We start from the raw sequence: 25,182 nt of genomic DNA, 5'->3' as shown, positions 1-25,182 counted from the left end.
GTCAGGGAAGGGAAAAACTGTGGTACATCCATACAATGGAATATTACTCAGAAATTAAAAGGAAGGAACTGATACACACAATAACATGGATGAACCTCAGACACGATGATGAATGAAAAAAAAACAGGTACAACAGAGTATACACTTTGATGCCAGCCATGGAGGGAGGCCAGTCTCTCCTCAAGAAAGAAACTGCCAATCAGCTGTGAGGAGGGAAGGTTGTCAACAGCCCCCAGCTGTAGCTCCTTTGGGATAATGCTGAGGCTGTGCTCTTCACGGCAGCCCACCCAGTGACGGGCACAGAGGGAGTACAGAGGGACACCTGGTCATTTCTGCCCAACATGGGGCTCTATGGGAATCTTTGTTCTAGGGCTCCATGTTGGCTGGCTGAGATCTTCTCAGAACTTCACTGAAGCCTCAGGCTCTTCCCGTCTAATCCTCATTCCTTGTCCCCTTCCTTCACAGGTGTCAGACCTGCATCATGGTGTGAAGGTTCTCCCTGCCGACTCCTGTTTCTGCTCCCCTTTTTCTTTCACAAGCCTTATCTGAAATAAGTCTCTAGCACTGCTAACTCCATTCTGACATCTGCTTCCTGGGGCCCCCAACTGACATATAGATTTCATTTTTATGAAATTTTAAGAGAGGCCAAATGAATCTACAGAGACAGAAAACACATCAGTGGTTGCCTGGGCCAGACGTTGGGAAGATTGACTGCAGAGGGGAATGAGGACATTTTTCTGAGTGATGTAAATGCTCTCTGTCTTGACTGTCATGGTGGTTACACTGGTTTATACATTTGTCAAAACTCACTACAGTGTACAATTAAAATGAGTGATTTTATTATACGTAAATTATACTTCAATAAAGATGATTTTTTAAAAATCTCTGCCTTCTGGAAATATCCAGATCATCTGGTGGTTACAGGACTGTGTATATTTGGTGAAACACAGAATTGTACACTAAAAAGGAAGATGTGTACTATGTATAAGTTATACCTTCATGAAAAAAGAATAAATCAGGAAAATAGTTTATACCGATTATCACATGGCTGTTACTTAAAATAATTTTGTCATACAGATGGGGCAATGCTCCATTAGAGGACTCACACTTCCTGGTTTCAAAACTTACTAAAAAGCTACAATAGTTAAAAGAGCATAGCACTGGAATAAAGACAGACACATAGACCAGCAGGACAGAATAGAGAGCACAGAAATAAACTCTCACATATATGGTCAAATGATTTGAAACAAGGATGCCAAGACCATTCTTGGGGAAAGGACAGTCTTTACAATAAATAGTGCTGGGAAACTATTTATCCACATGCAAAAGAAAAAAGGTTGGACCCCCTACCTCACACCATACACAAAAGTTAACTCAAAATGGATCAAGGTCCTAAACATAAGACCTAAAACTATAAAATTCTTTGAAAAAAACAGACAGTAAAACTTCCCGACATTGGATTTGGCAATGATTTCCTGGGTCTGTCATCAAAAGCACAGGAAACAAAAGGAAAAAAAAACAAATTGGGCCTCATGAAAATTAAAAACTTTTATACTTCCAAAGACATTGTCAACAGAGTAAAAAGGCAGCCCTCAGAATGAGAGAAAATATTTGCAAATCATATATCTGATAAGGGATTAATATACACAATATATGGAGAACTCTTAAAACTCAACCAAAAAAAACCTCAATTCAATATCTATATAAGGAAAACTCTATATGAGGAAAACTATAAAACTCTGGTGAAAGAAATCAAACAAGAACTAACTAAATAGAGAGATATTCCATGTTCATGGATAGAAAGACTCAATATTGTTAAAATGTCTGGTCTTCCAAACTTGATCTATAGATTCAATGCAATCCTAAACAAAATCCCAATAAGTTATTTCGTAGATATTGACAAACTTATTCTAAAGTTTATGTGGAGAGGCAACGGACTCAGAATAGTGAACACTACATTGAATGAGAATAAAGTTGGAGAACTAACATTGCCTGACTTCAAGACTTAATATAAAGCTACAGTAATCAAAACAGTGTGGTATTGGTGAAAGGATAGGCAAACCGATCAATGGAACAGAAAAGAGAGATTAGAAATAGATCCAAATAAATACAGTTAACGTATCTTTCACAAAGGAGCAAAGGCAATATCATGGAAAAATGATAGTCTTTTCAGGAAATGGTGCTGGAACAGATAGACATCCATATGCAAACAAAAACAAAAACAAAAACAAAAACAGAACCTAGACACAGACCTTACATCCTTCACAAAAATTAACACAAAATGAATTACAGACCTAAATGTAAAATTCAAAACTATAAAACTCCCGGAAGACAACACAGGAGAAAATCTAGATGACCTAGGGGTTGGCAATGACTTTTTAGATACAACACCAAAGGCACAATCCATGAAAGAAAAAATCAATCAGCTAGACTTCATTAAAATTAAAAATTCTGCTCTGTGAAAGACACTGCCAACAGAACAAAATGAGAAGCCAGCGACCGAGAGAAAATATTTGCAAAAGACATATCTGATAAAGGACTTTACTCCAAAATATACAAAGAATTCTTAACAACAATAAGAGTTGTTCAACAATAAGAAAACAAACAAACCAATTAAAAATTGGGCCAGAGAACTGAACAGACAGCTCATCAAAGGAGATACACAGACGGCAAATAAGCATATGAAAAGATGCTCCACATCATACAGCATCAGGGAAATGCAAACTAAACCAACAGTGAGATACCACTACACACCTATTAGAATGGCCAAAATCCACAACACTGGTGCAGCAACACCAAATGCTGGTGAGAATGTCGTGCACCAGGAACTCTCACCCATTGCTGGTGAGAATGAAAAGTGGTACTGCCACTTTGGAAGACATTTGGCAATTTCTTATAAAATTAAACATATCTTACCACACAGTCCAACAGTTGCGCTCCTTGGTATTTACCCAAAGGAGTTGAAAACTTATGTTCACACAAAACCCTGCACATATATGTTTATAGCAGCTTTTTCATAACTGTGAAAACTTGGAAGAAGCTGAGATGTCCTTCAGGAGGTGAGTAGACAAACTGTGGCACATCCAGACAATGAAATGTAATTCAGCACCAAAAAAATGAGCCATCAAGCCATGAAAACACATGGAAGAATCTTAAATGCATATTACTAACTGAAAGAAGCCAGTCTGAAAATACTACATACTGTACAATTCCAACTATATGATATTCTGGAAAAGGCAAAACTGTGGAGATGGTGAAAAGATTGGTGGCTGGTAGGGGTTGGGGGGAGGAAGGGATGAATAGTTGGGGCATAGGGGATTTTTAGGGCAGTGAAATCACTCTGTATGCAACTATAATGGTGTAAACATGTCATTATTCATGTCCAAACCCATAGATTGTACAACACCAAGAATAGACCCTAGTGTAAACTATGAACTGTGGTGATAAAGATGTGTCAATGTAGGTTCATCAGTTGTAACAAATGTACCACTCTGTGGGGGAATGTTGATAAAGGCAGAGGCTGTGCACATGTTGGGGCAGGGGGTATAAGGGAAAACTCTCTACCTTCTGCTTAGTTTTGCTGTGAACCTGAAACTGCTCTGAAAAATAATGTCTACAAAACCCTCTCCAAAAATGGGCAAAGGACTTGAATCAACATTTAATCAAAGGAGAAATACAAATGGCCAATAAGCCCATCAATAGATGCTCAACACTGATATCATTAGGGAAATGCAAAGCAAAACCACAATGAGATACCACCTCATACCCATTAGGACGGCCACTGTCAAAAAACCAGAAAATAAACCAGTGTGGGTGAGGATGCAGAGAAATTGGAACCCTTGTGTGCTGTTGGTGGGAATGTAAAATGGTACAGCTGCTATGGAAAACAGTATGGCAATTCCTCAAAAAATTAACAATAGAATTATCACTGATCAGCAATTATATTTCTGTGTATATATCCAAAAAAATTGAAATTAGGGTCTTGAATAAATATTTATACATCCACATTTATAGCAGCATTATTCACAGTAGCCAAAAGGTGGAAACAACCCAAGTGTCCATCTACAGATGAGTGGATGAGCAAAATGTGATATAGATATAGACATTCTATTGTGTATATATATGGATGAGTATGGATAGAGATATAAATAGAGATAGAGATATACACAATGGAACATTATTTTTTTAATGAGATTCACAATAGTTTACATCATTGTGAAATTTCAGTTGTACATTATTTCTTGTCTGTCACCACATAAGTGCTCCCCTTCACCCCCTGTGGCAACCCCCCACCCCCCTTCCCCTGGTGACCACTGAACTATTTTCTTTGTTCATGTGTTGGTTTATATTCCACATATAAGTGAACTCGTATGGTGTTTGTCTTTCTCAGTTTGGCTTATTTCACTTAGCGTAGTATCCTCCAGGTCTATCCATGTTGCTGCAAATGGATGATTTTGTCTATTTTTATGGCTGAGTAGTACTCCATTGTGTATATATATATACCACATCTTCTTTATCCAATCATCAGTCACTGGGCACTTGGATAGTTTCCGTGTCTTGGCTATTGTGAATAGTGCTGCGATGAACATAGGGGTGCATATGTTACTTTGGATTGTTGATTTCAAGTTGTTTGGGTAGATACCCAGTAGTGGGATAGCTGGGTCATAAGGTATTTCTATTTTTAGCTTTTTGAGGAATCTCCATACTGTTTTTCACAGTGGCTGCACCAGTTTGCATTCCCACCAGCAATGTATGAGCATTCCCTTTTCTCCACACCCTCTCCAACATTTGTTGGTTTTGGTCTTGGTAATTACAGCCATTCTGACTGGTGTAAGGTGATATCTCATTGTAGCTTTGATTTGCATTACAATGGAATATTATTAAGGCTTTAAAAGGAAAGAAATTCTGACACATGCTACAACATAGACGAACCTTGAGGACATTATGCTGTGAAATAAGCTAGTCACAAAATGACAAATACTGTGTGATTCCACTTAAATGAGGTGCCTAGAGTAGTCAGATTGCTAAGAGACAGAAAGTAGAATGGGAGTTTCCAGGGACTGGGAGGAGCGGGGAATGGGGAGTTATTATTTAATGGGTACAGAGTTTCAGTTTTGCAAAATGAAGAGTTCTGAAGATGAGAAGATTGAACAACAATGTGCATGTACTTAATACCACTGAATTGTACACTTTAAAATGGTGAAGAGGGCTAAATTTTGTGTTACGTGTATTTTGCCACAATAAAAAAAAATCTTTCAAAAAACTAATAGAGCTATATTAAAATTATAGTATTCTTTTAAAAAAAGAGTTCTCTCCTCCAAGTGTCAAATATGCCGGGCACCCCAGTGACAAGGGGAATGGGAAGTCTTGGGTTCGGGTAGTAATGAACACTATTAGTCACAGAGGACTTCCTGGAGGAAGTGAGGTGGTTGGAGGTGATGCTAGGCTAAAAGAGCAGAAGGACTCCAGTGGCTAATGATTCCACCTCAGCGCCTATCTGGGCTCTGCCTCTCAGCTCACATCTTCACAGTTTCCAGGGAGACAGTCTCCAGGGAGCTTGGAATGCCCACATTGCTGTCACTTGGCAACCAGGACCTGGCGGCTGCACCTGCCTACCGTGTTCTTTCCACCATCCTGGGCCCTCATCTCTGGCATGGGCTCTGAGCTGCCCAGCCAGTGGGGGCCCAGCTAGGGAGGCATCTTCCATCTGCTTCCCTCCTCAGCCACTCACAGGCCTCACAAGGACAACTGAACTCTTGTTGATGGAGGTAAGTCCACAGAAAGTGCTAGATGGAGTAGGGGCAGGACACAGACAACTTCCAGCCCCAGGGGACTTTCCCATTTGGCCCCATCTATGGAGGACCCTGGGGCCCAGGGCGCATGGAACACTGTCCTGCTCTCAGGGGACTTACAACCTAGTGCAAGAGACAGAGCTCACCTTGTTCTTTCAATATACAGATGCTGGTGCCTACTCCATGCTGGCTCTCAGCCACAGACTTGCAAAGGAGTGACAGTGTAGTGCCCCACTCACTCCTCAGCAGTCACCTCTAAGCACCAAAGGCTACTTTCTCTAAACTCTGCAGTTCTCTGCCTGAGGGCTTTTCATGCCTCCAGAAGCAGCCCTCAACCAGAGAGTGAGTGAAAGAACACCCTCAACTGGGACAGCTCTCAGACATGTGTCTCCCAGAGTTGCCAGACAAACCCGAGCTCCAGGTGCCCAGAAGTAACTGGTTTGATCACATACCAACTCTTGCCTGCCTTCCCTTCCCAGTCACACTCCCCCACTCCCTTGCTGCCATTTCCTGGAATCGGCTCCCAAATAAACCGCTCAAATCCTTGTCTCACGTTGACTGCTGAGGGAACCCAAGCTAACACAGGGAGGATGCTGTATAACAGCACGGTGTATAAATGGTATAATAGGGAGCCAATGTTCTGTGAGATTCTGGCCATAAGTGATTGCATGAAAAGCAATGGCTGAACCAAAGGGGTGGGGATGGGGGAGCTGTCAGCCCAGGTGCAGGCAATGAGGGGTGCATTGTGGGTAAAAAACTTGAAAGTGATACCGAACCTGAAGTGAGTTCACTCACCCGTTGCGCAGCAAGCCAATCTCTGACACTGAGTGTGGTGGAAGAAAGTAGGAATTTTATTTTTGCACAGCGCTGAGCAAGGAGAGAGGGCAGCTAACGCTGAAATCCCAAACTCCCCGAAAAGCTAAGAGGAAGGGTTTTTATTTGGGGTTTTAGGTAGGGGATGGGGAGCATATGGCCTTGCTGGTCAGCAGCTTTCCCACCAGCCTGTATCTCTTTTCCGGGAGGAGAGAATCCGGGTGCTTGTCCTTGGCAGTGTCTGTCTCCATGGAGGATAGTGGACTCTGGAGCCAGGAAGCCGGAGAGTAAGCAGGGAATGAGTGTTTTGGTTTTAACCCCATATATGCTGGGTTTAATGTGGGGAAACTGATATCAGGGTCGGGATTAAAAGCACAACTAAAACTGACCAACAGCCAGTCTTCTTTTTATTATCACCATGAACCAGCCATTTTAATTGTCTTCAATGGTAACATTCTCCTCTGCACTGAGGCTGATAGCTCTTGCTGCTGCATGCCCACCCCTTGGCTCCCCACTAACACCAACTGCACTCCATGGAGGAGAGAATAATTGCTTGTGAGCAGAGGAAATGGGGGAAAGCCTCAGGAGGTGGCAGGAAGTAGTCAGATTCAGAATATATTTTGAGGGTAAAGTTGACTAGTTTTGCTGTTGGATTAGACATGGGTGTGAGAGAAGAGAGGAGTCAAGATTATTGCAGTCAAGAGTGCTGGGGCTGAAGGGAGAGTTGGAGGAGATGATGTCAGAGAAAGGTGAGGGGTGGGGGAAGGCGGGCACAGACCTTATGCAGACTACAGGGAGGACTTGACTCTTCCTTTGAGTGTGATGGGAGCCCGGGGAGGGTTTCGAGCAGAGGAGGGATGTGATATGGCATGCGTTCTAACAGAATCTCCAGTTGCAGAGTATGGAACAGACTTTAGGAGACAGAGATGCAGTAGAGCAGTTCAGAGCCTGGTGCAGACATGCAAGTGAGAGAGGGATAAGGGTGGCTTGTGTGTGTGTGTGGGCGGCGGGGGGGGGGGGGTTGACTGGGATGGGAAAACTAAATTTGAGTAAAAACAATAAGTGGATTTCAAAAAAACTTGTTGAAGAAACAATAGGTGGCAAAAATCATGAAGGAGACAGGCAAATAAATGCTTGAAATTTGGTAGTGGATCAGGAGCTCCAACTCTGTGGACAGCAGCTGTGCCTTCTTGATGGAAGTAGCTTCAGTTCTCTGAGCCAGTTTTGTCACCTGCAAAATGAGGATGAAAATGGAACGTAACTCACAGAGTTGTTGACAGGGTGATGTAAAGATTTTGGCACAGGATCTAACACACAATAAACATTTAATAAATGTTATCCTAGGAGCCATACTGCTGGGTTCCAGTATCATCTCTGCCATTCACTGGCTGACTGTCATTTTGGTCAAATCTACCCCGTCCCTCTGTTTGCCCATCTGAAAAATGGGGCTATCATTAGTACCAACTTCACAGGGTCAGGTCGTGAGAATTAAATAAATGACTACACTATAGCATTTAGAACAACGTGACACGTAGCAAGCACTGCATAAGTCCCAACTATTATGATCAATATGCTTTAGCCATATTTCATAACCAGCATAAGCCCATTCCAGTCTGCAAACGGCAAGTCTGTGGCTCAGAACAAGGTGGCCTCGTCTCGAAGACGCAACAACCTGCGCGCAGCAGTCCTCCTATCTCCTGGGGAAAATGTGCGATTCCGGCTTTGAACGGCCGCGTCCCTCCACTCCCTTGCGCTGCCTGTCGGAACCTTTAAGCGCGGTGCTCGGGTTTCCGGCCGGGCGCGCTCCTCAGCTGCGCCACCGCTTGGAATTACTTCCGGCGACCGCGCCCCCACCCCTGGGCGTCTCCATTTTGGCGGCTGGTGGAGGCGCGGCCAGGACGAGTTGGGTAGCTGAGCGGAGGCTTCAGTACGCTGAAGGCCGATCGGCTCACTGCCGTCTCTCCCTTCCTTCCTCCGCCCGCAGAGGCCGGGGGCGCGCATGGCGGGCTTGGAGGTGCTGTTCGCGTCGGCGGCGCCGGCCATCACCTGCGCGCAGGACGCGCTCGTCTGCTTCCTGCACTGGGAGGTGGTGACGCACGGCTACTACGGCTTGGGAGCCGGCGACCAGGTACGCCTCGGAGCCGGGCCTGGGCGGGGGGCGAGGTGTCAGCTGCGCAAACCCAGGCCCGTTCCAGGCGCCTGGCCTTCCTTCCACGTCCAGGCCCCGGGGCTTCTGACCCCGTTGGGTCTGTGGGTCTGGGGGGTGCCCTACTGCCCCAGCCCAGCGCCCCCGCAGCTCGGCGGACGCAACACGATGGGAAAGCCCAAGGACCGAAACTCGCCCCAACACAGCCTGGGGGCCGCCCCGGCCAGCATCGTGCGGACCGGGCACTCCTCACCTAGCTGAAAGTCCACACGGCGGGGGTGGGCTGGGCTCCGTACTGCCCTCGAGCCTCCCCCGGCTGTCAGGATCCAAGCACGGGGGTGAACTTTGACTCTAGCGCCAGCCCAGGTCCTTTCTGCGCTCCTCAGCCTGAGCCCGGAGAGCTCACGCACCCTTTACCGAATGCGTGCACCCGTGCAGACCACTCGCCGCTGTCATCCCCGCCTCGGGCTCTGGGAAACCGCCGCCTCCCAGACGTACACATACACCCTGGGTGTGAGGGCCGGGTAAGGGTTCCTCCCCAGCAGCTGTCCCTACAGGGCTAGCCCCTCGTGCTCTCCCATCCTCACGCTCTGCCTCTTACAGCTGGAGGTCTTGTTGTCATCCCCACAGAGCCCCAGGACTGCCGAGCCCGGCCCACCTCACTGATTCTTTGCTGTAGCATTCTCCCATCTTCCCTACCCCTACCCTGTGACTATCACCCTACATGTGAGCTTCCTGGGAGAACTGGGCTTGGCCCCTTACTGCCCCTTCATTTGCCTTCTCCTCCATCGGAGAAAATATCCTCCCAGCCGCGCTCACCGCATACACACACTCGGCACTCCAGGCTGCCGCTCACGGTGACTCTCAGAACCTAGACCAGCTCTGGGAAACAGGGCACCTCACCCCTCGCATCTTACAGTGAGTTTTAACCTTCCTCTCATTTCGAATTGCTTCAGTTCTCGAATGCCATGATCCTTTTTCAGTTTCTCAGATATGTATCCAGAGTCTTAACTTTTCCTGTCTTGACAGAGAGCTTTAGGATCCCTCCTCAAACATCCTGAGCCCTTAGAACTAGGTAATCCTCCCACCCCCGGCTGCCCCACTCCTCTGTCCCTGAGAACTACTGATCAAGACCACTACACCTCTCACGCTTTGCCCCCACCAGCAGGAGTCAAGACAGGAACTGTCACGGGTCTCTGGTTCATTTATTTTCTAGACCTCAAGTATCTCCCTGGGACCGCAGATACACACTTAGCATCCCCTCCAGGCTCACCATACTTTATCCCTCCTGTGGACTCTAGGACTGGAGATAAGGCTGGGAAAGAAGGGCCAGCCTTTCGCACACACCTGGAAGCAGGAACTGTTTCTTCCCCACAGATGCTTCTGTTACTGGCCCCCCTCTTCAGCCCACACTTGGTTCCACTTCCCTTGCCTTTCAGGACTTCAGACCTTCGCACCAGGTGGACTGAGCTCCACTCACAAGTGTCCAGCTTCCCCTTTCAGAGCAGAGTCTCTGCAGTGGAGGCCTTGCGTCTCCTCACTTGCCCACTGCAGCTTTCCAGTCTTTAACAGCTCTTTGACTTGCCCCAGTCATTTCATTTCAACTCTTCCTTGGAATTTCTCCCAGGAAGCTGAGGTGTCGGATGGTGTTTGGTGGGGGTGGGGGGATGGGGTTGGAGAGGCGAGTAAGACCTGGTCCTGACCTTGGGGCTCCCCCATCGGCCCTCAGCTCCCCCGCCCCTTGCCCTGTCCTTCAGCTCTGTCCTGTTTCCTGTCCCTCTTCATGTACCTCAACTTATTTACTCCCAGCTAGCCAGTTCTGCTCTGACATCCTGTCAGAACCTTTCCCCTAGAACAGGAGCTTGTTAGAGGGGGCCTGTGTGACTCCCTTCTCTTCTTCCCATTCCGTTAATACGTGTCAACACTGCAGATGTGCTCCCACTGCTTCCCTCACACATCCTTTCGGCAGCTCCGTCTGAGTCAGTTTGACAGCTTAGGGACATCAGTTCATATAGGTCCTTGCCTCCTTCCAGCTGGCATCATCCCCTTGCCATATACTCCTGACCCCAAAATTTTCAGGTGAAATGTGCAGAAAGAATATGATCTCATTTTAATACTGGTTTAAACAAATAAAGAAAAGATCCGTGGCTGATTTCCAAAGGTCCGTCTAACTCCACTCTGTTCGTGGTGCCATGTGTTGAGTTGATGCAGGCCAGAAAAAGAAGCTGGCTCCAGGGGAGGCCGAGGAGAGTGGGATGAGGGTTTTGAAAGGCGTTGCGCCCTGTCCGTCTGTCCACCCCAGTGCTAAATCATGGTGCCTCTGAGGGGATGGGGTTGGTATTGTACCCCGGAGTGTAGTTTTCCTTCTCTCTGTCCTTTCTCTTAAGTGCGGTGGGAGCTCAGGTTGCACTTGTCCTCCTCTCACTTCTGCTGGGTCTCCTTTCATTCAGAGTAGAAGCTGTTTGGCGAGGCATCTTTCCTGTTAGTTTATTTAAGAGAGGGTTTAATTTCCTAGTCTGAAACCAATAGTGTCGCCCAGATCAGAGGGTGTTTATGTTGCCCCTCCAGCCACCTCCTGCTCCCCACCCTTTTGGGGTGATAAGAGAGAGAGGAAGGTCCCGAAAGTGTGTACTTGATCATATAATATATTGACAGTTAAACGGAAAGCTAAGTTGTCTGCTTTTCTCTTTGGTGTTGTCTCCTCTGGTACAAGGGAGTTGTGTACATAAACGTTGATCAGGAGAGCAGTGCAGCCATCGGCTTCTATAAAAACCCAGTATTTGAATTTGGATTTCTTTTTTGAAGTCAGCACCACTCCACATAAGAGCTTTACAGCTGTGTCAAGTGATTTAGGTGGCAAGGGGATACAGATGACCATAGACTTAAGTTAGAGAATTTTGTTTTGTGTTCTAGGAATCTTCAGGATTATGCTGAAAGAGAGAAAATGTCCCAGATGATCCTCTTGAGTTTCTTTGAATGTCTCTCTAGCTGAGAGACGCTGGAGTGGACTCTCGGCCACTAGAGAATGTTTCCAGCCCCAAGATTTTGCCTAAGAGGACAACTGTCTTTACTTTCTTGGGACCAGTCTGGTGGATGTGGCTGGGAAAAATCTCCAGCCATAGCCAAAGCCTCTAGAAGCTTTGAATGTCAAACCCAGCTCTTCACCTGACTTACTGTGACCGTGGGCGATTCTCAGCCCCCCGCAGCCCCTCTCAGCCCCTTGATTGTGCATCCGAGGGAGTTAAACTTCACAGCCATGCGCTTTGGCTACTTTCCAGCTGTGGCTTTCTGGGTGGCCTGATGTTGGATGTCAGGGCCTAGAGGCAGTCAAGTGTTGTGTTTGGCCTGATATCACCCGGGCCAGTCCCTCTCAGTTCCACCTGTTTTCCCCATATCAGGGCAGCCCTTGGGCAGGGGAACCTCGGTTCCACCACAGTGAGCGGCGCCAGCCTCCCCTCACCCCAGGATTCTCTCATACTCTGTAAGCCAGAGGTTATGTGATAGTGAGCGGACCAAATTATCTATATTCCAGGAAAGAATTCTAGTGGATTGAATACTATACATGAAGGATATAAGTATAAATTCAGAGGCCCTTGCCAGAACAACGACAAGGCATGTTATCCAATTTTGGCTTCCGAAGTAAACCCTAAATCCACAACACTAAACCCATTACAGGAAATTTACCCAATTAAGGGTGATGGGATAGTTTCTTTCTCACTCAGCAGAGTGGTTTGATAAGTTTCACTTTTGTTTTTTGCCACTCTCATTTCTCTGCTTCAGGCCTGTGAGTTTCCTTGTCATCCAGTCGGTTTTAAGCCATGTGGTTGCACATCTTGAAATGTATTTGAGACTGCTTCCCGCATTGGATTCCTGAGCACCAGGGGCGACCAAAGAGGAGAGGCCCGTGGTTCTCCCCACTCCTGGCCTCCCGTTCTGCTTGGTGTGAGGAGGCTCTGTGGTGCTGGGCCTTTGTCTTGGCCGTTGTCCTTCACCTGTGGTCCTACTCCCTCCCCTGTGTTCTCGTGAATACCGATCCTCCCAGTCCGCTTGCTCTGTGTTTAGCTATATAAATCTGCATCCATGAAAAAAAATACAGGTTTTTTGTGTTTTAAGAATTTTTTACATAAATAGTATCCAGCTATAAATCTCATTTTTTCTTAACTTTCAAGTCATATTTTTTATATTTATCAGTAATACTACAATTAGATCTAGTTTATTCCTTCGAACTGCTATACAGTATTCCTCTGTGATTATATTTTGCATTTTACCTCCACTTTGGTGCCCCCAACAAGGTTGTGATGAAGATTCCTTGTCACGTCCCCTGTGTCTCTGTGCACAGGGTTTCTTCCAGGAGTGGAGGTTTTGGGTCCTGGGGTATCAGATCACCTAATTATACTAAGTACTGCCAGATTGCTCTCCAAAGAAGTTGTATGAGTGCAAATGGCAGCCAGCAGTGCCTGGAGGTTCCCATTCTCCGCATACTCACACAAACATCTGGCAAAAAAATAGAAAAACAGATAAAACTGGTCCAATAGGTGTGACCTATTATCTCGTTATTTCAGCCTGGGCTTCTTTGAGTGCTAGTAAAGTTGAACAGCCCTTTATACTCTGTTAGCTGCTGTTATCTTTTGCTTGTTTATATCCCCTGCCAGTTTTTTGAGTGGGTTCCCAATTTTGTTATTTATTTACCAAGCATTCCCTTTATTTGCTAGTTATTAACTCTTTTCACTTGCAACCATGGCAAATATCTCGTCCTAGCCTGTGATGCCTGTTAACTTTGTGGTGTCTTGTTGAGCAGAAGCTTTAAATTATGAACAGTCTCAAAGACAGCACTGTGTTTCTTTTGTGGATCTTATTTAAGACATCTTTCTCCACCTGGAAATAACTATATTAGTTTTTACTGTAGAAATAGTTTGAGAACTATTTCTCAAACTTCAGTGTGTAAAGAAAAATCCTAAGATCATTTAAAAAGAAAAGAAAGGAAGATAACACAACTCATAGTGATGCATTTTACTAGGTTGGCAAAAATTTAAAAATTGGGCCGTGGCAATGTTGCTGACCACACGGAACAAGAACTCTGATGCATTGCTCATGGGAGTGTAAATCAGTACCTCTTTGGAAAACAATTTGACTTTATCGTATAAATTAAAAGATTTTCCCCTAGACATAGTCTATAGAAATTTATCCACATGTGTACTAGGAGATGGGTACAAGTAAAAGCATTGTTTAGAATGGGAAAACAAATAAACTGGAAACACTCCACATATCCATCAAGTGAATGTGCAGCTTGCAGCATATTCGTACAATGGTACGCTTTGTGGCTGTGAACTGTAAAGCAATGCAGTGCTGTGTAGTGAATCAACTACAGTTAAATGCAGTCACATGGATAAATTTCAAAAAACTGTCAACTGAAAAAGGCAAGTGATAAAAGTGATGCCATTTATAAAAAATTGAAAAACATTTGAAACAATATATTTTTAGGGTTGTGTATAACTGTAAGGAAAAGTAAAGAAATTTTAGAAAATACAGAGTAGTAATTACCCCTGAGGGGGAAGAAGGGATATTCATTGGCAGTACGCTACCTAAGGCTTTAGCAGTATTGGCAATGTTCTCTTTCTTCAGGTGGTGGTACATACATCGGTGTCTATTTTATCATTCTTTTGTATCTTGTACATATGCTACATTTTGTGTGTGTGTGAAAATTGTTCATAATTTTTGTTAAACCACTGCGGTGGTCTGGAGAGGGATATATTAGAATCTGTATTTTCAGTCAACACTTTGGCGATCCTATTGCAGATGGCCCAAGTGCCAACTTTGAAAAACACTGCCTTAATATTTCGCAGTATCCCTTGAGATGATTGGCCCTATTCTTGGCAGGGGGATGGAGAGGGGATTATTATTGAAGCAAGGCTGCAGATTCTTGGCAGGTTCCAGGGCTGTGCCGTAAAGGCAGTCAGACATGAGGCAGGGAGCACTGGAGCAGGAGTCCAGAGACCTGAATCCAAGGCCTCTAACTTGCTGCATGCCCTTGCTCATTTTATTTCTCTCGGCCTCCCTGTCCTCATCTGTCAAGTGGGGGAGTGGGATTAGATTATTGGTAAGGTCTTTTATAGCTCTGTGTTCTGAGGTCATAGTCTTCCTCCTCTCAACCCTGGTGTCTTCTCAGCCGGGTCCCAATGATAAGAAATCAGAACTACTGCCAGCCGAATGGAACAGCAATAAAGACCTGTACGTCCTCCGGTATGAGTCTAAGGATGGGTCCAGAAAGCTCCTCGTGAAGGCCGTCACTGTGGAGAACAGCATGATCATCAATGTGCTGGTGAGTTTCTGGGACCCATAGGGGTTCACTGATGGGAGTGGACATTGGGATCGCTTTTTTGAAACCCATTTAACAGTATGGATCAGGAGCCCTAAATGTTTATGAACCTTTACCCAGTGATCCTACTTCTGGAACTTTATCCTGAGGCAAGAACCCTAAATATAGAAAAGCTTTGTGCTCAGAGATGCGCAGCTCCCTGGTATTGTTAAAGGGGGACTTTCCATTACGGAGGAATGGTTAAGTAGATCAAGGTAAATGCGTTTAGTGACAACATGGCAGAAAAAAGCTTATTGTCGTTCCAGGGGGCTACTTTGGGTAAGCCTGGCTCTCTGCTGCCTTGGAGCCTTTACACTTCTTGTTTCCTGTGCTGGGAAGCGCTTACCCCCAACTGTGGACCTCCTCGCATACATACACACCCTCCACTCTTTAGCCTGGCTAGCTCCCTCTCATTGTCACTTCCTCTGGAAGTTTAGTCCTGACTACCTACTCGCGCCTGCGAGAAAAATCTAAATTATGCCTTTCTACTTCATCATTTTATTTTCCTGCCTGGAACTACCCAACTTGTAATTATGTACTTATTTATGTTTTCATTTAATGTTTTCATTCTGCCACTGGACTGTAAGCACCACGGGAGCAGTGACCTCCTTTTTGTTAAGTTTTATGCTGGTTGTCTGTGTGTGTGCAGATGAAAGCTTTTTTCACTCAGTATGTTTTGGAGGTCTTTGTGTGGGAATGTATATAGATATACCTTATTCATTTTAACTACTCTATAGTATTCCATAATACGATAATTTATTTATCCCTTTTCCTTTTGATGGACATTTAGATCTTGTATCAAACGGGGTTCTTATAAACAACAAAGTCCCCTCAGTTTAGTTTAAACAGATTGGGTTTATTAAAAGAACTGGGATGGCTCACTGAATTGTTGGAAGGGCTGGAAAAACAGGTTCAAGGCTGGGCTTCCAGGATAGTGCCCCAAACCAAGCCATGGAAACCACTGCTGCTGCCACCAACCCCAGGACATTAGGTCCTGGCCAATACTGCCAGCCCTAGTGCCCCCTTTCATGAGCCACTTATGTTGTGACCCCTGCTGCCTCCCTTATTAGCAAGATGTGTCTCCCCCTTGCTGGGCCTGCTTTTCCATGTTGCCCCGCTCCAAATTGAAGTTGTGCATCCATTTGGCACCTCAGTTACATGCCTGTGCCCAAGTTGCAAAGAGCCTGGGGGTAGGTTTTCTGGGCTCTGCCTCAGAAAGTCAGTATTCCCAAATCAGAGAAGTCCCCATGCATTGGAATGGCATTCCCTACATTACAGACAGTCCTTATATATGTCTCCTTGTGCATATATGTATTCCTTTAGGTTGAATATTTAATTTTCTCCCCCTACCCACCCATGCATTAACTAGGAATATCCCTAGTCTCTCATGTTCTGTTTTCATTTTTCTAGGAATATGGCTCACAGCAAGTGTCAGACTTGACCCTGAATTTGGATGATTATATTGATTCAGAACACCTGGTTGACTTCCACAGGTACTTCTAAGTGATGGCTTTCCTCTGGGAAAAAGAAGAGAGAACTAGTGGCCAGATATGAGGAATGGGGTAGAGGTGACCAGAGAATGGAGGAAGGCTAATGGAGGGATCTTTCACCCCTGGGTACAGTCACTTCTCAGTTTTCTTTGCTGTTTGTAATTTATTTGAGGAGAAGACTCACATGGGAAATGCCATGTGAAATAAAATGATGCAATCAAGAGTCCACAAGGGCGGCAGTGGCTACAGAATAGAGTTGGGGCCAGGTGAATGGGGTCAGGCGGGGTAGGCTCCTGGGAAAAAGTGTGCCTGATCAGGTTTCCACTCCACCCCCAACTTTTCTTTTTCCAATGGACTTTCTTTTTAGATCAGTTTTAGGTTCACAGCAAAATTGAGGAGCACGTGCAGAAAGTTCCCGTGTCCGTCCTGCCCCACCTGACGCACACTCTCCTTCTCTCTCAGCGTGCTGCCCCAGAGTGGGGCCTATTTTAGGATGGATGAACCTACACTGACACACGTTGTCACCCGAAGTCCATAGTTTACATCAGAGTTCACTCTTGGTGGTGTCGGAGTATGTTTAGTTTTGTAAGAAACTGCCAACCTGTCTTCCAAAGTGGCCGTACGGTTTTGCCTCCCCACCAGCAGTGAATGAGAGTTCCTGTCGCTCAGCATTGTCAGCATTTAGTGGTGCTAGTGTTTCAGATTTTGGCTCTTCTAATAGGTATGCACTGGTATCTTGTCGTTTTAATTTGCAGTTCCCTGATGATATCTGTTACTGAGTGTCTTATGCTTATTTACCATCTGTATATTTCCTTTTGTGGGGTGTATGTACAGGTCTTTGCTCTATTTTTAATTGAGTTGTTTTCTTATTGTTAAGTTTTAGGAGTTCTTTGTATATTTTGGCTAACAGACCTTTATCATATATGTGTTTTGCAAATATTTTCTCCTAGTCTGGCTTGTCTTCTCATTCTCTTGACTTTATTTTTTCTTTTTGAACCATCTGAGAACTATTTCCACACTTTCTGAACCTTAACCCCTAGATATTTCAGCATGTGTCTCCCTGTTCCTACAAGGGTATCCTCCTGTATAAGCTTAATACAATTATCACACTCAGGAAATGTAGCACTGATACATTAATATCATTTATACACGGTCCAAGCTCAGATTTCTCAGTCATCCCAGGAATATCCTTTTTAGCTAGTCTTGGTTTTTGGTTTGAGGTTTTTTTTCTTATCCAACCAAAGATCACACGTTGCATTTATTTTCATGTCTCTTTACCTTTAATCTGGAATGGTTTCCTAGACTGTTTTTCATGGCACTGGTATTTTTGAAGACTTGAGGTCAGTTACTGTGTGGGATGTTCAGATTGTTTCCTCATCATTTGATTCAGGCTGAACATTTTCGACAAGAGCACTGCATGGGCGAGGCTGTGTTCTCGTCAGTGTTGCACATCAGGCATGTGACGTCTGTCTCCTCGTTGGTTTCGTTCAGTTTGATCACTTGGTTATGACGGTATCTGCCAGTTCCTCTATAGTAAGGGCGTGTGTTTCCCTTTGTGTTTAGTAAGTGATCTGTGGGATTATACTAGCAGACTGGATATTCTGCTTCCTAAAGGGCTTTCACCCCGTGGTTTTAGCATCTATTGATTCTTGCCTGAATCAATTATTACTGTGATGATTACAAAACAGTAATTTTCTATGTTCATCATTCTTTCTACACTCACTAATTAGTATTTTTTAAATAAAAAAGTTTCCTTTTTAATTTTAATAAAATGGATTCCATTTTATTCAGTTTTAGTCCATTTCTGTTATTCTTTGCACAAGTTGTTCAGAGTTGACCCATGGGAACCCCTTCAAGCTGCCTCCTTTGTCCTTTTGACACGTCCTCATCATTCTTTGAGTGTTTTCATACTTTCTGGTACAATAAGATGTTCTAGCCTCGCCTTGTACTTTACTTGCTCTTGCCTTGAAATCAGCCATTTATCTAAGGGACTGTGATTTCTGTTGGTGGGGAATAGTATTTAAAAACCAAAATCTGGGCCCTGAGTGTGCTTATTAATACTAAGGATGTTATTGCTTCCAGGCCTTTTCAGAGAGTAGAGCTAGGAAACTTTTTCCTTAAAGTTTTTTTTCTTAAAGTTTAAACTGATACTTTTATTTTTAATCTAACACCATAGGATTCTTGTTCTCTTATTCCATACTTGTATCTCTCTTCTGTGGTGAGAACCCTGATGCCCAGCGGCATCAATATATGTACTCATTTGTTTGATTTTAAAATAACACACACATAGTTTCTAAACTGCTGCATCAGTACCTACCAGTAACAAATCTAAGTAAAGTTCCAAATACGATTTATTTCCAGTTCTTTTTGTCCTTTGACCTTATCCCACTGAGGACATATATAGTCAGAGTATTGTGTTCAAAAGGTACTTAAATTAATGCTTGTTTTTCCATCAATGTAATGAAATTCTCTCTTTGATATACAGTTAGGCCCATTTATTTCCACTTTAGGGACTTTTCCCCCATCCTCATTGACCTTCTCAGGTTTTGGATGAAGCTTGACATTACTATAAATTCAGTCATCAGAACTGCCTAGAAAACCCTGTTGCATTTAATTGCATTTAATCAGCAATAACCATTTTGAACAAGCTCAATTCCTCTCAAACTTTCAAACCACCTGCCTCCATCATTCTGGCCACCCATCTTTGTCTCTTTCCCTTTTCCATGCAACCTTTGTGTGAAGCGGTCCCAACTTCCACTTCTGCTCGTTACCCTCCAGTCAGTTTCCCACACAGCAGTTGGACCAGCCTTTTTAAAACAGGTCAGATTGTGGGTAAAACCCTTGCTTGAAATCCTTCGGTGATCCTACCTCACACACACTAGGGTGGCTACTATGAAAAGAAAACAAATGTTGGCAAGGATGTGGAGAAGTTGGAACCTTTGTACACTGTTAGTGGAAATGTCAAATGGAGCGGCCACTATGGAAAACAGTATGATGGTTCCTCAAAAAATTAAATTACCATATGATCCAGCAGTTCAGCTTCTGGGTATAGACCCAGTAGAATTGAAAACAGGGTCTCAGCAATATCTGTACACCTGTGTTCGTGGACGCATTATTCACAGTAGCCAAAAGGTGGAAGCAACGTAGATGTCCATGAATACCTAGGACAGATGACTGGATAAATAAAATGTGGTATATACAGTCTGCCTGTGTCTGAGCGTTTCTCTTCCACAGATTCAACCAGCCTCAGAGGGCTGATAAGAGACTTGAGCATCCGAGGATTTTGATATCCTTGGGGGGTCACGGAACCAGTCCCCTGCCAGTACCGAGGGACAGCTGTACTTACAATGGAGTGTTATTCAGCTTTAAAAAGGAAGGAAATGCTGACACATGCTTCAGCAGGGATAAACCTCGAGGACATTATGCTAAGCAAAATAAACTGGTTACAAGCAGGCAAATACTGCATGATTCCACTTAAATGAGGTTCCTAGACTAGTCAGATTTATAGAGACAAGGTAAAATAGTGGTTGCCAGGGGCTAGGAGAGGGGAGAATAGGGGATTGCTGTTTAATGGGTACGGAGTTTCAGTTTTGCAAGATGGAAAGAGTTCTGAAGATGGTGGTGATTGTGCCACAGTGTGGATGTACTTGATACTACTGAACTGTACGCTTAAAACTGTTGGTAAATTTTATGTATATTTTACAATTAAAAGTTTTTCAACTCTAAGAAACAAAACAAAACCCTTAGTGAATGTTCATTGCTCTTAAGATAAAGAACAAAATCTTTGATGAGGCCTGAAGTCTAGCACCCAGCCCCTCCAACGTCATCCTCTACCACTTCCCCCTAGTTCCTGTGCCTCAGCCACGGTGCCCTGCTGCCCCCGACATCAGGCCCTGTCCTTCCCTCTTCAGAGCCGGCCCTCTGCCTGGAGTGCTCTCCCCGACCTCACACAGCCAACTCCTTCTTTCTTCAATTCCCATTCAAATGTCCGTTCCTCAGAGAAGCCGCCCCTGGCAGCCTGTGTTGGATGTTTCGAAACCACCTTTTAAGACGTTGATAAGTAGGTATCTTATGATTGACTTCTTGGAGTTGGTCTCCCCCAGTAGCCTGCGATCTCCCTGGGGCAGGGCCTGGGGCTGTTTTCTGTATAGTGGACAGGGGAATGAAGGAGTGAAGTGAGAGGCCAGCCCTGGCCTTGGCAGAGCTGTGCACACCATTCCCCCACACCCCTTAAAGGGCTTGAGGGAAGGACACGGGGAGTGTGGCTTCTGCTTCTTCTGGAATGCCAGTGGGAGAGAAATTGACAAAACCTGTGGAAGAACCCAGGCGCTGAACTAAGCTTTCATGCTCCTTAGAGCAGTAGTCCCCCTCGGCAATACTGAGAGAAAATGGTGGTGTCTCCATTTATTTTTTTAAAAAATACATTTGCTGTTGGGATTTTGTGGGGGGAGGTGTTTTGTTTTTCGATTACTGTGAAATGAGGAAACTGAGAACAAAATGAGATGTCAGCAGAGAGTGCTTAGTGCTGGGCCCAGCTCTTCGTACAGACGCACAGGGAAAAAATGTGATACCAGGAATCATCTCCATGGAAACTGAGGCCCTGAGAGCTGGGGTGTGTCTGCCTCCGGATCGGAAGCCCCTCCCTCTCCTCGGCCTTGCTGCCAGCAGCCTGAGCTGCCTGCTTCGAGTCCCCTTCCCCTGTTAGGTCGTCACGGCGTGTCTTGCCTGTCCTAGGTGGGGATTTGTGCCCCTTGGTGAGCCACCTGGTCTGCTAAAGAGCGTAACCCTGCTCCGCCCCGCTCCTTCTGCGTTAGACGGGGCGGCAGGCTGTCTTTTGCTGCTACCAAAGTGGCAGTTCTACTCAGACTTAGAAATTCTGCAAGAACTTCTCCTTCGGGACTTGGCAGTTTTGAATGGGACCTGAGTTCTGCAGGTGAACATCTTCCATGGGGAGATCAGAGGCCTTCGACTGTATCACACAGCGCATCTGACTGGAGGAAAGAGGAGTTAGATTTATCCCCTCCACCCAGCTTGGACGGGGAAGCAGCAAGCTCCCTGAAGGTCTGTGTTCTAAGTAGGAACCTGATCTTTGTAGGGATGTCTGGACCGCAGGCCCCCAGATCTTCTAAGCCATTGCAGATGTTACACTTTTTAACCCTGGAACTCTTTCTTTAAGCATAGTGTTTTAGGATTGGCATATTAAGCCAGTTCAAGTAGACTTGCTATGGTGGAAAGGACGGGGGCGGGAAGTGGAGGTCCCCGTGCTTCACATACTTGGCTTTCTCTGTTGCCCTCCCTGAGTCCCCTTGTAGGGAGAGAAAACCCATTAATTCAAGTCTAATATTCTCAGTTTATCTTATGGTTATATAATAAATGTATTTTTTAATTAAACTTTTGATTTTGAGGTATTTGTAGTCTTAAATACAGTTGTAAGAAATAATACAGAGAGACTTTGTATTGATAAAAATAGCATCATACAGATAATATCATACTAGATATTACAGCCAGGATATTGACGTTGAGACAATGATACAAAGCATTTCCGTCACCACAAGGATCCCTCCTGATGCCCTTTTCTAGCCACACCCACTCCCACTCCCTACCACTGACCCCACTGGCAGCCACCATTTATTCTCCATTTCTAAAATGTTGTCATTTCAAAAATATTACATAGATGGAATCATACAGTATGGAAGCTGTTAGGTTTGGCCTTTCTCATTCAGTGTAATATCATTGTGGCCCCTCTGAGTAGTTGCATGCCTCAGTAGTTTGTTCCTTTGTATTGCTGAGCAGTATTTCATGGTGTGTATGTACCACAGTTTGTTGAACCATTCACTTGTTGAAGGACATGTGAGTTGTTTTCAGTTTTTTGCTGTTTACAAGTAAAGGTGCTGTGAACATTCATGTACAGACTTTTGTATGGACATAATTTTCATTTTTCTGTAATAAATGCCCAAGAGTGATTACAATCCAATGGTAATTGCACATTTAGTTTTTTAAAAAACTGCCAAATGATTTTCCAGAGTGTCTGTACCGTTTTACATATCTACCACCAGTGTATGAGTGATAAAGTTTCTCTGCATCTTCACCAGCATTTGGTGTTGTCACTCTTTTTCATTTTAGTTATTCTGATAGATGTGTAGTAATATCTCGTTGTGGTTTTAATTTGCGTTTCTCTAATGGTTAATGATGTTGAGCATCTTTTCATCTGTGTACTTGCCATCTTTGGCAAAATGTCTGTTCATGTCTTTTGCCCATTTTCTAATTAAGATTGTTCGGTTTTTTAATTGTTGTATTTTTGAGAGTTCCTTATGTATTTCAGATGCAAGTCCTTCGTTAGATGTTGGTTTATAAACGTTTTCTTCCAGCCTTTAGGTTTTAAAAAATTTTCCTGTCTGGGTCTCTTGCAAAGCAAAAGTTTTTAATTTTGATAATACCTATTTTGCTTTTATGGATCAAGCATTTGGTGTCAAGTGTAAGAACTCTTCGCCTGGCTTTAGGGCCCAAAGATTTTCTCCTATGTTGTTTCCTAAACATTTTACAGTTTTATGTTTTCCCATTTAAGTCTGTGGTCTGTTGTAAGTTAACTTTGTGTAAAATGTGAGGTTTAGACGGAAGTTAATTCTCTTGCCTGTGGATGTCCAGTTGCTCCAACACCATTTGTTCTTCCTTCATTGAATTGCTTTTGCAACTTTGTCAAAAATAAGTTGTCTCTTCTTGTGTGGGTCTGTTTCTGGGTTCTCTGCTTTTCTCCACTGATCTTTGTGTGTCTCTCTCTGCCAGTATCACACTGTATTGATTATTGTTGCTATATAGTAGACCATAATGTTGAGTAAAATGATTCCCCCCACTTACTTCTTCTTTGTTAAGATAGTTTTAGCTATTCTAGGGTCTGTGCCTTTGTGTATAAACTTTAGAATAAGCTGGTCTATGTCTATAAAAATCCTTGCTAGGATTTTAATAGGAGTTGCATTAAACCTATAGATCATTAAACCTGTAGTGGGGAAAATTGCTGTTTTTACTACGAACACGGTATGTCTCTCCTTTTATTTAGGTCTTACTTTGATTTCTTTCATCATCATTTTGTAATTTTCAGTATATATACTGAACATGTTTTTGTTATTTCTTTTGCAGGGGTTGATTATAAATGGTGGTGTTCTTAGTTTTCATTTTCAGATGTTCATTGTTAGTATATAGAAAGGCAATTAATGTGTGTTAATATGTGTTGGTCTTGTATCCTGTCACCTTGCTGAACTCACAGTGTTGGAAGGTTTTTTGGGATTCCTTGGGAATTTTAAGGTAGACTATTATTTCGTCTACACATGGGGGCAGTTTTATTCTTGCTTTCTAATTTGTATCCTTTTTCCTTTTTCTTGCCTTATTGCAATGGCTGGAACTTCCAGTATTGTTAATATTGTTAATGTGTGTTAATTAAGAGTGTTGAGAGAGAAAATCCTTGCCTTATTCCCAGTCTTAGTGGCAAAGTATTCAATCTTTCACTATTAAGTGTATTGTTAGCTGTAGGTTTTTTGTAGATGCTCTTTATCAAGTTGAAGAAGAGCCCCTGTCTTCCTAGCTTGTTGAGTTTTTATCATGAGTGGATTTATCATGTTGGATTTTATCAAATGCTTTTTCTGCCTCAATTGTTAGGATCGTATGATTTTTCTTAGCTTATTGATATGGTAGGGATTTGTGAATATTGAACCAGCTTTGCATACCTACAATAAATCCTATGGTATCATTCTTTCTATATATTTTTTAATTCAATTTGCTCATTTTTTTGTTCATAGGAAATAGCTGGTCTGTAGTTCTCTCTTTTTTTGTACTGTCTGGTTTTGATATCAGGTAATACTGGCCTCATAAAATGAGTTGGGAAATATTCCCTTCTCCTTTGTTTTCTGAAAGTGACCACAAGTTGGTGTTAATTCTTCTTTAAATGTTTGATAGAATTTTCTCCTGAAATCATCTGGACCTAGAGATTTCTTTTTTTGAGTGCTTAAGTATGAATCTAGTTACATTAATAGAACTATCCAGATTACGTGTTTCATTTTGGCTGAGTTGTTACAGTTTGTGGTGTTTGAAGAATTGGCCTAAGTTGTTGAATTAAATTGTTTTCAGTATTCTCTTATTATCCTTTCAATGGCAGCAAGAGTGTTGTAATATCTGCTCTTTCATTCTTGATACTCGTGATTTGTGTCTTCTCTTTATGTTTGCCAATCTTGCTAGAAGTTTATCAGTTTTATTCATCTTTTGGAAGAACCACTTTTTTATTTTATTAATTTTCTCTATCGTTTTCCTGTTTTCCCTTTTATTGATTTCTATTCTTTATTATTTCCTTACTTCTGCTTCCTTTGGGTTGAATTTGCTCTTCTTTTTCTAGGTTCTTGAGGTCAGAATTGTGATTATTGATTTCTTTCCTCTTTTCCCATGTAAGTGTTTAGTACTGTAAAGTTTCCTCTCAGCACTGGTTTAGCTATATCCCATATATTGTAATATGTTGTATTTTTATTTTTATTTAGTGCTTTGTACTTTTTTTAAAAGACTTCCTCTTATCCATGGATTATCTAAAATTGTGTTGCTTAATCA

At 43.5% G+C, this 25,182-nt stretch overlaps 1 protein-coding gene and 1 long non-coding RNA gene across 3 annotated transcripts in view; one reads left to right on the top strand and one right to left on the bottom strand.

Annotated features, from left to right (window-relative positions):
- The first annotated feature begins 5,576 nt into the window (after positions 1–5,576).
- PSMF1 (proteasome inhibitor subunit 1) overlaps positions 5,577–25,182 on the top strand; it is a 41,087-nt gene continuing 21,481 nt past the window's right edge. Inside the window, exons 1-4 of one of the 2 annotated variants that reach the window (XM_001498911.7) lie at positions 5,577–5,768; positions 8,590–8,733; positions 14,918–15,070; positions 16,517–16,599. In XM_001498911.7, the coding sequence (XP_001498961.3) occupies positions 5,763–5,768; positions 8,590–8,733; positions 14,918–15,070; positions 16,517–16,599 (386 nt within the window). In that variant the 5' untranslated portion in view covers positions 5,577–5,762. The remainder of the gene's footprint in view (positions 5,769–8,589; positions 8,734–14,917; positions 15,071–16,516; positions 16,600–25,182) is intronic. The other variant, XM_005604538.4, reaches the window with a different exon arrangement.
- On the bottom strand, positions 7,010–8,591 carry LOC138920253 (uncharacterized). The gene is made up of 2 exons (XR_011431115.1): positions 8,278–8,591; positions 7,010–7,836 (listed from the first exon to the last, which is right to left on the bottom strand). It is a non-coding gene; the product is annotated as an uncharacterized lncRNA (long non-coding RNA).

This window comes from Equus caballus, chromosome 22 (assembly GCF_041296265.1).
Source record: "Equus caballus isolate H_3958 breed thoroughbred chromosome 22, TB-T2T, whole genome shotgun sequence".
In the NCBI taxonomy this organism is placed as follows: Eukaryota; Metazoa; Chordata; class Mammalia; order Perissodactyla; family Equidae; genus Equus; species Equus caballus.
Note: the sequence above shows the minus strand (reverse complement) of the source record. Positions and strands in the feature narration are given on the sequence as shown.